Consider the following 13,533-nt stretch of genomic DNA (forward strand, 5'->3'; position numbering starts at 1 on the left):
TATATTTGTATTTCTAACATTAGCAAAACTGCTTCTATCTCATTCTTTATGTGTGTATGTTGCTTTATGTTTGTAGCTACTCAACAGAAAGTAATTCAAGTCTGGTTGTGTTTGGGATTATTAAAAGTGCATACTACATGATTTTATTAGATATAAAAAATATGAAATTATTTTAAGTCAAACCCAACTTGTCATATATCGTTTCTCATCTGATCTTATCCACCTTTTCTAGTAAGTGCGGGTACAGCCGTTTGTACATTTAATGTGTCTGGCTTCCGGTCTCTTCCAGCTATTTTTATCTGTACATAACAGCTTGTTTTGCTGCTTTGCAAACTGGTGTCTCTTGCCATGTTATTTTAATGTATTATCTTAAATGAACGCATTTTGGTTTGTAGTGCAAACAGTTTTACCATGCATTTACTGGGTCACTCCTGGGATTCTGAGTTTTTAAAGTGGTCTTTACCAAATTGAATTGTTCAAAGCTTTTCACAATACTTTGGTATGCCTGTTATGATGAATAAAAATAATTATTGCATTTTATTTTTTTAACATAAAGTAATGTCTTATATCTTAAACCAAGCATTTCGTCATGTCCCTGAGGCACTTCATTGAATTAGTACTTTGAAAATTATTAACAAAATGTGCATAGTGTCTGTGATTCTTGGCAATAATATAAGCATTTATTTGTGTTCCTTTCCTGTGAAAAATACTTTTCTAAAAAATAAAAAATAAAAAAGCAAGACATTTTATAAAAAAACAAACAAAACAAAAAAAACAACAGACTTTAAAGTTATGTCCCTTAGTCTGAACTCAATCCTGTCACACTAACTATTCTGTGCCCGTAATAATTTAGACTCATATGTGACATAATTTACCAGAAATGGCATCATTCAGCTTTCTTTAATAGTGGCACAGAAAATGGTTAGTAGTATCATACTTTTTATTCATATTTTTGAGGCATGTTATAGTCAGGGAGGGTACTGTCAAGCTTAACAACTCAACCCCATCACATAAAATTAAGATGGAAAATCATTATTTTTCAACATTTTATTTAATACATAAATATATGCAATGTACTTATTTTATTGCTGCCATATATGGTCTACTCTTCTACACTACATGAGGAGCAGTGGCCATTTTGAGTGAAAAACCACAACCCCGTTACAAATATATATGTATTTCTCATTGTTACGGGGTTGTTAACTTGTGACAGGGTTGAGTTATTTATTTATTTTTTTAATATTTATCATTTTAATAACATAATATATAAAATAGTCATGGTTTTAGTAAATATATACTTACCAAAATCATGACAACTCATATTTTTGTTATAAATAGAATGTTTGATGAAATATGTCCACTTAAACTTCGTAAGCATCATACATCAGAAATTGCACCCACATTTACAGCAGAAAGGCAATGTTGGCCATGCAGATATGTTGACCCAGAAACAAGGGGACAATATGAAAGAGAAACATAGATAATTTATTTGTCCTCAGAGAGGAAATTCATTTTCACAGAGGGTGCGTATGTGATACAAAAACAGCAGCACATTACATATAAACTTGTCACAGTACAATGAAAAACAATCACATCAAAAAATAAATAAATACATAAATAATAAAATAAAATAAATAAACAACAAATGCAAGAGTGTAATATGATAGATGATTTCTTATGTCAAGTCAATTCACCTTTATTTATACAGTCTTTTAACACTACAGATTGTGTCAAAGCAGCTATACAGTATTAAATAGGAAAATAGTGTGTCAATAATGCAAAATGATAATAGTAAACACTCAATTTTCAGTTAAAGGCCATTCATTATTGAATTCAGTGATGTCATCATCCAGCTCAGTTCAGTTTAAATAGTGTCTGTTCAATCAAGTCGACGATGTCACTGGAAATTAAGTGTCCCCAACTAAGCAAGCCAGAGGCGACAGCAGCAAGGAACCAAAACTCCATCGGTGACAGAATGGAGAAAAAACCTTGGGAGAAACCAGGCTCAGTCGGGGGGCCAGCTCTCCTTTGACCAGACGAACCAGCAGGTTGATCCATGCTGCAGCAAAGTCAGATTGTGCAGAGGACTCGTCTGGTTCCTGTGGTCTTGTCCCGATGGCCGTCTAGGAGACAAGGTCTTCACTGGGGATCTGTGTCTGGGGCTCATCTAGTTGTCATGATCTCCACTGACATTCAGGGCAACAGTAACTATACCACATATAGCTGTATGAACAAAACTCTTACTATAGTTAGTCTTCCTGCACATAGGTAACCTATACCTACGGCCAGATGGAAGGGGAATGAAATACTGATGGAGTGAGTGATCTGGATCATTTATGATTATATGTGCTTTCCAAATCATAGCTGAAGTGACCAAAACTGAAAATTAAAATTGAAAGCTATGTATCCCTTCCAATGTGTTACAGTCTTCAACCCCCGTCATACCTTGTCACACCTTGTATTAAACTTCTAAATTAAAAATATATTTTTTTTTACAAAAATAGCGACAGACGCACAATTTGTGTATTTTAGCTTCAGTCCTGAAAAATGTGAAAATTATAATAAATGTAACATTTGTTATCATTAAATTACTGTGAGGCACAAATGGGCAGTAGTTAGATGTTTGTTTTATTGTAAGTTCTCTGTAAAATCCTTTTTAAACCAATCCCATTTTGTCCGTTACGGGGTTGAGAAAAAAAAGTGTCTAAATCTGGGGGGAAAAAATAAAATAATAGAAGGTCATTAATGCCTGAGGTGAGAAAATATTATTTTTTTGGGAGGTTTGATATGTGCCTATGATGTAGGCTATTTAGAAAATGAATCATATGTAGTTGAAAAAAATGTATATTCCAAGTTGAAATGTTACCGAATCCAAAGAATGACAGATCACAATGCAAACAGGATGCCTCGTGTTGCGGTCGTCACGATCGCAGTGACAGCATCCAGGATCAACACTGTTCATGTACCGCACTGTACGGTTAAATAAATTTACAGTTAACCAGTTTAATATGGAGAGGCACTGAAATGTAGATCTTCGTTTTTGTGTTTTTTACCTACACTGTACATGACGTGAGAACAGTCCGCTATTTAGGTTTGTATGTTAGCATGGACTCATTAACTTTAACGTTAACTAGTTTTAGCCAGAGATACCTTTCTAAAGCACAAGATGACATTAACGTTCTGCTTGAGCAGATGAAAATTGTAACTCGATGAGAGTGTGACACCTAGAAAACGAACGTTTTTGTCTTCATTGGGATTGGGGTTGAATGCTTAAGGACATTTTGCTCTGTTTAGTTTGGGTTTAGGAAATGTAATAAAATTAATTCCATTGCCCATCCTCTCGGGATACCTGCAATCAGTGTTATAAGTACCCCAGGCACATCGTTTTTCCATTTTTGTAGCATAAACACCATAAAAACGATGTGAGCTTCGCATCTTCCAATGTTTCTCTATGGCACTGAAACCTAAAAATGTCTGAGTTTCGCTCCCCATACAACTGATACTCAACTGCCATTGGCTCATCTGTGGTCAAGGGGAGGGGCTTATTGATAGGTCAATTCGTCATTCTTCTCATTATTTTACAGTGGCTAATGATCCGGAGGTCTTGCACATTACCAGAAAACAGCTTACTACCCCATTGAAAAATAAGGTGGATACAAGACCCAGGTAGACAAGATGTCGTCTGTTCCAGAGCAGCTTCTGGAAGCAGTGGATGAGTTGGATAAAAACAAACCAAAGAGACTAAAAAGTGAAGTTACGGCTTATGAACTGGAGAAGGCCGATGGAGAGGATGGGTCAGAACAGACGATCAGCCCCTCTCAAACTTCAGTCAGTGTTGATCTGAATGCTAAAGCAGGTGCAACTGTAATCGCTCCTGTACTCACTGGAAATGTCATCCAAGGCTCAGTAATCATCAGCTTCAACTCAGCCACTGGTGCTGTCGGTAAGATCATACCACTGTAATATGGTTAACATCAGAGTTGCCAAATTTGCTCATTATCAGCCACTCCAGGCTTTTTTTTATTCCCTTATAGATTTTGGTAGTCACAGGATTTATTTTTCCCCTATATACAGTTTTTCAACACTTGGTTTAATTTAAATTATTTTGTTTCATTTTTCAACAAATTGTTTTGAATATATTTTTTTCCCCAAATTCCCCAAGGGTCACTTACTTTGGGATGTAATTTTTGAGACCAGGTTGCTTATTTCTCTAGCAAATGTGTTGTAATGTGTTACAACCACCAAATAGTTTGCAAGGTTTGAATAAATATGCTTTGCTACCACTTCAGTAGCTAAACGATTTGTGTTTAATACTGTATATGTGTATTTTTCTGGCTTTTTTTCTGATGCTTACTCAAAAGGGCCCCAAAATCCACCCGAAGGACAGATGTCTCAGAAACAAGGTACAGAAACAATAGCCACTTCTTCATTCAGCTTATAATTCTAATAAATTGTATTTAGATCCATTTTTAAATGTCTACAAGTTATGTTTCCCAACATATCAGTGATTTTAGGCAGAAGTCACAACAGTTCTTGTGCTTTTGATTTATTCTAGAGGACGACATCTTGCAAAAAATCCTGGAAAGTCACAAACACAACATGAAGGCCAAAACGGGACGTGTGTTTGAGGGTAAAAAGGAGAACAAAACACACCTCAGCAAAGTGTACACTGAACTCTTCATCACTGAAGGGGACATTACAGACGTCTATGATGAACATGAGGTTCTGAAGTTTGACCGAGCCTTGAAAACGCCCAAATTTGAGGATACACCGATCGACTGCAATGACATATTCTGTTTACTGAAGCAAAAGGAGGAGGGAAACATTGTGTTGACCAAAGGCATCGCTGGCATTGGAAAGACGTTCTCCGTGCACAAGTTCATCCTGGACTGGGCCGAAGGAAAAGCCAATCGGGATGTGGACTGTGTGTTTCTGCTGCCATTCAGAGAGATGAACTTGATTAAAGATGATAAAGAGATCAGTCTCCACGAGCTTCTGTTGGAATTTTATCCTGATTTGAATGACGTGGAAAACACCAAGTTTTATAAAAAATGCAAACTGGCATTTATCTTTGACGGACTTGACGAGAGTCGCCTGGAATTGGATTTTGATTGTAAATTAGTAAAATGTGTCAATGCGCAGTCATCTGTTGATGTTTTATTTACAAGCCTAGTTATAGGCAAATTGCTTCCATCGGCTCTCGTCTGGGTGACGTCACGACCAGCAGCGGCCAATCTGATCCCTCCTGAGTACGTAGGATTGTTTACGGAGGTGCGCGGATTCACCGACCAGCAGAAAGAGGAGTATTTTAGAAAACGGATCGTAGATGAAGCTCAGGCCTCCAGTATAATCTCACACATCAGGACGTCTCGTAGTCTCTACATCATGTGCCACATTCCCGTCTTCTGCTGGATCACTGCCACCGTTCTTCAGGATATTCTTGTCAGAAACGATGGGCAGGACATTCCTTCGACCCTCACCGAAATGTACATCCACTTCCTTCTGATACAGATGAACATGAAGAACCAGAAGTATGAGACGAAACAGGAAAGAGATCGCACAAAGCTTTTGAGTTCAAACAAAGACATGATCTCCAAGTTGTCTAAACTGGCATTCGAACAGCTGAAGGAGGATAACGTCATGTTCTATGAGAAGGATCTGAAAGCGTGCGGCATCAATGAAAGTGAGGATTCCACAGGATTGTGCACTGAAATCTTCAAGAAAGACTCTGTTCTGCATGAGATGAAGGTGTATTACTTCATACATTTGAGTGTGCAGGAGTTTCTGGCCGCGTTGCACGTGTTCCTCTGCTATTTGAAGCTGGACATGGACGAGCTGACTTTCTTCCTGGAGAATTCGCGTCCAAATAAGAAAGAACTGCTGTACGTTCTGCTGAGGAAGGCAATCGATAAAACAAAGGAGAGTGACCGAGGGCATTTCGATCTCTTTTTGCGGTTCTTGCTGGGTATTTCTCTGGAGTCCAATCAGAAACTCCTCATCGGCTTGCTGGACGAAACGCTGAACAGTAAAAACTGCATCAATAAAACCATCCAATACATCAAGCAACTGCAAAACAATGACAAGTGCCCAAATAAATCCATCAACCACTTCTTCTGCATCCTGGAACTGCAGGACAGAACCCTGTACCAACAAATCATGAAATATCTGAGGTCAGAGAGCGGCCAGCCGAAAGCAGTGTCCAACTCCAACTGCTCAGCGCTGGTCTATGTGCTTCTGATGTCAGGCGAGGTGCTGGATGACTTCGACCCAAAGATGTTCAACAAAACATATGCAGGATGCAGGAGACTCGTCCCAGCCGTGAGATGCTGCAGAAAAGCCCTGTATGTATGAAAACTCTTTTTTTAATTGCATATTCTGTTTTACTTTTCCCAAATTTAATTTGCATTTTTTTCATCATATTATTTTTATAAAAATTTCCCCAGTTTGTTAGTTTTTCTCCAAAACCTGTTTTACTTTTTCAACATAATCAGTTTTTCTGCAATTTGTGTTTCTGTTTTATTTTTTCATGATACCAATTCAGTTTGAGTAATCAAGAGCATGTTTAAGCAAATGAATTAATAAAACTTTATGAATGAAATTAAAACTTTTTGTTACTTTTGTATGACAGTGATGCTGTAAAAATGCCTGTATTTTTTCTTTTTTTACATTTACAAAAGTTTGTGAAGCATAGTTTTTAAATACATAGTTTTTTAGGTTTGTTGCGTTACATTTATAAAAAAAGATGCAGCTTTGTTCTGTTTTTAAAATAATGTACAGGTCTGATACTGTAAACTCTTCATGACTTGCAAGTAATTACGCTTTTTGTAGAGTTCCAACATTTTTGTGCAGTATATTGCATAATTTTTTTTATATTATTTTACTTTATTCAGATCTATTTTTTGAAACTGTGTAGAGGTGAGCTCTTCATGACTAGCTAACATCTTGCCATCTTTCCAGGTTTTCAGACTGTGGACTGACACAACAGTGCTGTGAAACAGTGGCTGTGGCTCTTCAGCTTGAGGACTGTCCTCTGAGCGAACTGGACCTGAGTCACAATTACAGCATCGAGGCGGGGGTGAAGATGCTTTCTGCTGGACTGAAGAGCCCACACTGTCATCTGGAGACACTCAGGTCATTAGCGTTTTCATTTCTGTGTGAACATGCTGTCTGAAATGTAATGCTGATATTGTACTTGTTCAGGTTGGCCTGGTGTCATTTCGGCCAGGAGAACTGTGTGGAGCTGGTCTCAGCTCTCAAGAACATCTCACATCGTCTAAGAGAGCTTGACCTCAGCGGCAATGACCTGCAGGACTCTGGACTCCATACGCTTCTAAATGAGATGGAAAATACAGAGAGAAAACTTCAGGTTCTGAGGAAAGTATTGATGATATTTAGCATCAACCACACTGTATGAGGCAGATGAATGACTGTTATGGAATGTTTTCCTGCAGGTTGAGCTGGTGTAACCTCACTGCGAAGAGTTGTGAGAACCTTTCCTTGATCCTCAGCTCAGATTCGCCCCTGAGAGAGCTGGATCTGAGTAACAATGACCTGCAGGATTCAGGAGTGAAGCTGCTCTCTGATGCACTGAAGAGTCCAAACTGTCAGCTGGAGATACTGAGGTAAAACTAAGAGCTTTAGTTTATTTCTTTTAGAAATTAATTTTTTTTCTCATTTGTTTTGTCAATCTGTAGGTTGTCCGGCTGTATGGTGACAGAGGAAGGCTGTGGTTATTTGGCTTCAGCTCTGAGTTCAAACCCCTCACACCTGAGAGAGCTGGATCTGAGCTACAATCACCCAGAGCCATCAGGAGTCCAGCTGCTCAAACACAAACTGGAGGATCCCAACTATAAACTGCAGATACTCAAGTATGTCTTGTGGGTCAATGATGTGGCATTCATTTTTTGAATGGTCTTGTGTTTACAGACAATGACTTACAGAATCACTTATGATTCAGTGTCTGATTTTTTTAATTTGTCAATATTTTTGTGGTCTTTAAGTTAAAGAAGAATGGCTCATTTTGTATGAAATCTAGCTGTAGAGCTGCTTTGAATCAAGACAAAACCGTCATAAAGTCAATGTTGTTTAAGCGAAATACAGGCAGCAATTATACATTTGTGCAGCTACTTTTATCCAAAGCAACATTTAATAACTGGTTCATTTATTCAGTTAATTCATTCCCTGTAAATCAAACCCATGACCTTTTGTTATTATTTGCTTTCATTCTATTAACCTCTTCTTCTTCATTGATTCTTCTTCATTCTACAGAACTGAGCCTATGGGTGAACACTTCATCAAATCAGGGATAAGGAAGTGTAAGTTTCTTACTCTCCATCTCTCTGTCTCTCTCTCTGAGGCACTAACGGATGTGTTTTCTGTCTCACAGATGCATGCAATCTCACGCTGGATCCAAACACAGCTCACGATCAGTTGTGTCTCTCCAATGGAGACAGAACAGCAGCATATGTAATGCAGAAGCAGCCGTATCCAGATCATCCAGAGAGATTTGAATCTGTCCAACAAGTGCTGTCTAGAGAGAGCCTGTCTGGCCGCTGTTACTGGGAGGCCGAATGGACGGGTCCGGAGGGGACGGTCGGGGTGACATACAAAACCATCCTGAGGAAAAGTGATGATCTTTGTATAGTAGAGGCCACCGGTCAGCTTGGAAACAATAGTGTGTCATGGAACATTACCTTTGCATCTTTCCCATATGTTTCACACGCTGAAGAAGACATTACTATAAAGGCTTCATCCTCTTGTTCATCTAAAAGAGTGGGTGTGTACGTGGACACGACGGCTGGCGTTTTGTCCTTCTACAGCGTCTCTGACACACTCACACACTTGTACACCTTCCTCGCGGCTTTTAAAGATCCTCTCTATGCAGCATTCAAGGTGGACAGTGGCTCTGTGTCCTTTTGTCAGATATAACCTAAAAGTCTCTTTATCCTAACATTATGTGCACATTTATTGCCATCTTGTTTTGCCCTGTGTGAAAACATAAAATCTAATTTGAATTTAAGCAGGTAAAATGCAAAGGTTTCACATTTTACTGTAAATAACAACCAAACCACATTTTAGAAATGACTTGATGATTTGCCTTTTTAGATATGCAAAAGCTGACTTTTTTATTAAAACGCTTTATTGCGTTATGAAATTTTCTCTGAGCTTAAAGTCTCAGTTAAGACTCATTTAAGTCTCATTTGTTCACTTTGTTAACCTAGATGATGCCTATAGATACTTTGGCGGTAAAGTAAATCATGTAGCTGTAGGACTAATAAGCCACTTCTTTTCTGTAGATGGTGAATTCAACAAGGTGCAAACTGCAGGTATTAGAATAAATGGGTGAATCAACAAATTTTTTTTTACTTTCAATGAGAAAGACAATGACGAAAATCTATGAAAAAAAATTGACGAAAATGGAGGGACGATTAGGAAGAGATCCGGTCAGAACGAATCTCCTGCGTGGAAGGGTAGATGGGCACATTTGAACTGTAACACTCTGATCAGTTTGCATACACTTGCTGCATGTCCCATAAAACATTTAAAAAAATGTCAGCATCTCATAAGATAAGAGCATATGGATAAATCTGAAAAGCGTGATGACGCGAAATAGTACTACTTAATTCGGTCCGGTGAGTGCACACAGCCGAATCCCACACACAGAAAAGCACCTTTCAAACAGTGCATGCCTACTGAATTCAGTTCTCTCTCTATACACAAAATTATGTCAAACTGTCCGTTTTGATGAGTAGTCACGTAAACACACTTGGTTACGTCTTCAGTGAATGTAAACTGTTGGGAGAATATCGCAAAAAGCCACTAGAAGGCAAGCCTGCGAATTTTAGCCAAAAAAAGCGTAACAGCTAATGTTAATGGAAAGGAGACCAGGGGCCATTTTTTTTAATGGATGTCAATGGAGGAGAAGCTTCACTACGCTGAATAAACAGCTTTTTGTAGGAAACAGCTCATCATTTAATTAATCGACAGCCTATCTGCTAATTTTCAACATGTTTTACACTAAACAATACTTTTGGGTTGAACTATTTTTAGAGTTTACCCCAAAAAAAATGCTGTTTTATAAGAGAAGTCACTGACTTTTTGCGACAGGTGGGATTCAGTTTACGGCATTTCTCATTAATTCCTAAGGGATCCGTAAACGGCGATTGAGTGTCGCACAACTCTGACTGAAATTCAATGATGTTAAGGCTGTAATGTGATTGGTTAAGGCACACATGATCCAAGTTGACCGTTACACTTTCTGCAATAGTAAGTAATACAGACCCTCTCATCTCCCTATAGTAAGACAATCTCTAATATTGCCAGTAGTATATTTGATCCCTGCAGTCAGCTTTAAAGGGACAGCAGACTAATTTAGTTATTGTTGTCTGTCATTATTGTTAATGAATAAACAAAAGAAAGAAAGAAAAACACTCACTGCTCTTGACTGAATCATTTTAGTAGCTCTAATAAGGATTCATCTAAATTTAATTTATATAAATCCATATGTCTGCTTGAAAGAATGAAGGATGTCGTATGCAAGTTGTTATAAAGAATACATATTATATAACCATTGGTATTTCACTGGAAAGAGGACCATGTTCTTGTTTCGTTGTGGTTTTATTTCTTTTTTAGATGAAGACATGTTATGTGTCACAGCAGTTAAATCTATCTGTTGCATTTCATATTAACACTTCAATAGATATTTTCTCCAGGAATATATAACGAGTTTGGAAATTTTAGAGGAATGCTTACTAAACCTTGACTATCTACGTAGATTTTCCCCCGCTTTCACAGACAAGGCTTAAGCCTAGTCCTAGACTAAAATATAAGTCTGAGCTGTTTCAACTGAAAGAAACTTGCACTGACTGATCTTAAAACATATCAGTGCCTTTGTTTTGTCTTAAGATGCACACCAATTGAACTATGGCCTAATCCTGGCTTAGGCTAAGCCCTGTATGAAACCGGGCCTTAGTCGACTAAAACTAGACTAAGACTAAAACAATTTAGATGACTAAAATATGACTAAAACTAAATGCCATTTTAGTCCAAAGACTATGACTAAAACGAAATCAACATCTTCTGTCCAATTTAACAGAGCTGTAACCATAATATGTATTTGAAAACAATGTAGATCTGAATATTTCAGTTACTTTGGTAAATACTCCACTTTAGTTTCTCTTCATCCGAGCCCTTAAAATCATTGTTATAAGACAGATAGATCCTTGCGCATTAGTTAAAGGTCATTGCGCCGTGATAAACACCACCCTGAAGAACAGGGGCCTTTACGGTTCCTCCACTGGCGGAGCTTATGGTCACTGTAACTCCTGTCTTTGAAGCTTTTGCAGCCGCTGCACCAGATGAAGCTCCGTCTTCAGCAGAAACATCCTCTGAAACTGATGGAGACATAGAGATCAACTCAAACTGCATAACAGTTTAGATCAAAAATTCATAGATGTAGATTAACAAGTGTCAAAAATACCTTCCTGAAGTTTTCCCTTCAGTTGATCAGCAAGCTCATTTTGCTTAATTTTGCGCAGCACTCTGATTGCAATCTTCCCGGCGTCTGAACTGCCGTACTGCTGAACTATGAGATCCACGACCTTATGGCGATTAGCGGTCTCCAGCTTTCCACGAGAAATAGAGTTGTCTTGTGTCCCGCTATTTGACAGCTGCCATTTGAATTCTTTGAACTCTGCTTCCAGCAGCTCAGAAAGTGCATCAAAAATCACTGTAGCCATTTGGTTTCACTATGGGGAAAATATAACAATACAACATGATCAGCCTCATTGTGATCCAACATGATCCACTCATCAGAGTGAGTGGATATAACCTGCATAGTTTCAATTGTTTTTGTGGTCCTAGCAGGGGATTCAGTATGCTGTCATTTAATTTATAAACCTTACTGACTGAGAATAGAGTTGCCACCTTCAGTGTGGCAAAATAAGAGACACCCTTTCATACTGAGTATTTCAACACCTGACACCTTGCCATTAAAACAGAACAAGTATGTGAACATTCAACAGAACAGATTTGATTATTTGATGTATTCCTAAAGAACTCCTCCAGGATATGCCTGTGTGCAATCATTCTGTCTGGAACCATTTATTACTTTTTAGACAATTCGGCACAATCTGCCGCTGTTACCTGAATGGGATGCATTTGTAATCAGGACTACATTTTAAATATTTGTCCCATTTTTTAGTACATTTGTAACTTTTTTCATGTCATAAATTGTATATGACAGGCTTATTTATTCTGTAACCTATGAATGATAAATTAATAAATAACATTATTTATAAACTTAACATATACTACTAATGAAACACTTCTAATCTTAATACCAGTCTAAATAACATTATTATATTAATTAATTATAATAATGTCTAAAATGATAATTATCTGTCTACAGAGCTCTGTAGAGCCCCCACCCAATAATGATTATCTGTTAATTTGCATAAACGGAACCAAGTTTTTTTTCCCCCTTTATGCTCAAAGTATATGTTTTAAAACACAACTATTTTTTCCTTATATTTTCGTACCACGCGGAGTGTTCTAGAACAGTGGAATCGAATCATTTTTCACAGTGAATCTATCGATTCGAACCCAGAAAGCAATTAACTGAACCCCATTCTTTTGAAGCGACTGACTGAACTGCACTCTTTTGTACAGAGTTCTTTTTTTAAACTGAGAGTACTGAATCAAACTTCAACGTCGAACTGTTCTCAGCTGAATCTTGAATTTACTGACCCGAGTCTTTTGTATTGAATGTGTTGAACTAAATCTTTTTGAATTGAATTGGCCAAACGGACTGTATTGAAGTTTATTGAATGAAATCTATTGAAACATATTTCCTGCATTGTTTATTTTGTACCATTTTGAATACCACATAGTTATTTTTGATGTTTTTAGTTGACCAAGCATGACAACCCTAGCTGTGCATGACAGATCAAGGCTGTAATACTAGAGTAGTCCACTAAAGGGAGCATCAGGTTAAGATTTTATTCCTGTATATTAATTATTCCTGTAGCTATATATGTTTTATTCCTAACTGGTGTGTATTTTTGCATACTACAAATCAGTTTGCATACTACAAATCAATACAAATCAGATTTAAGATTAACAATATGTGGAAAGATATATAGCAGCTTAATCACCAAACCATATGAGCTATTGGTGCTTGGACCTCGATGGCTATGACTGCCTTTGAGTTTATTTATTTGTAAAAACGAACCCTGAAAAGTGAGGTAAAATCCTTTGCACATATTTGACTGACTCACACCGCAATTACAGATCAAATATGTGTCAGAATAAAGAATATTGTTTGTATGTTGGTTTCAAACGTGTTAAGGCGAAAGTCTACCTTTCATTTGAAACCAACATCTCTGTAAAAAAAAAAAAGAAAACGCACACACACACACTTTGTGTAATTAGACTTAAAGAAGTCACTGAGACCTTGTGACAAATAAAATATATCCAAGGACTTGTTAAATGAAGTTAATGTACTTACGAATTTGAATGTAAAGTTGCTGCCTT

General features: G+C 37.5%; 1 protein-coding gene across 1 annotated transcript in view; it reads left to right on the forward strand.

Annotated features, from left to right (window-relative positions):
• The window catches only part of nlrp3 (NLR family pyrin domain containing 3), an 11,066-nt gene extending 1,062 nt beyond the window's left edge, over window positions 1-10,004 (forward strand). Inside the window, exons 2-10 of the mRNA XM_016448814.1 lie at window positions 3,585-3,943; window positions 4,362-4,403; window positions 4,556-6,341; window positions 6,958-7,131; window positions 7,201-7,371; window positions 7,449-7,622; window positions 7,695-7,868; window positions 8,269-8,315; window positions 8,387-10,004. Of these exons, the coding sequence (XP_016304300.1) occupies window positions 3,676-3,943; window positions 4,362-4,403; window positions 4,556-6,341; window positions 6,958-7,131; window positions 7,201-7,371; window positions 7,449-7,622; window positions 7,695-7,868; window positions 8,269-8,315; window positions 8,387-8,928 (3,378 nt within the window). The 5' untranslated portion in view covers window positions 3,585-3,675 and the 3' untranslated portion in view covers window positions 8,929-10,004. The remainder of the gene's footprint in view (window positions 1-3,584; window positions 3,944-4,361; window positions 4,404-4,555; window positions 6,342-6,957; window positions 7,132-7,200; window positions 7,372-7,448; window positions 7,623-7,694; window positions 7,869-8,268; window positions 8,316-8,386) is intronic.
• Window positions 10,005-13,533: the final 3,529 nt, after the last annotated feature.

This window comes from Sinocyclocheilus anshuiensis, unplaced genomic scaffold (assembly GCF_001515605.1).
Source record: "Sinocyclocheilus anshuiensis isolate Anshui unplaced genomic scaffold, SAMN03320099.WGS_v1.1 scaffold968, whole genome shotgun sequence".
NCBI lineage: Eukaryota > Metazoa > Chordata > Actinopteri > Cypriniformes > Cyprinidae > Sinocyclocheilus > Sinocyclocheilus anshuiensis.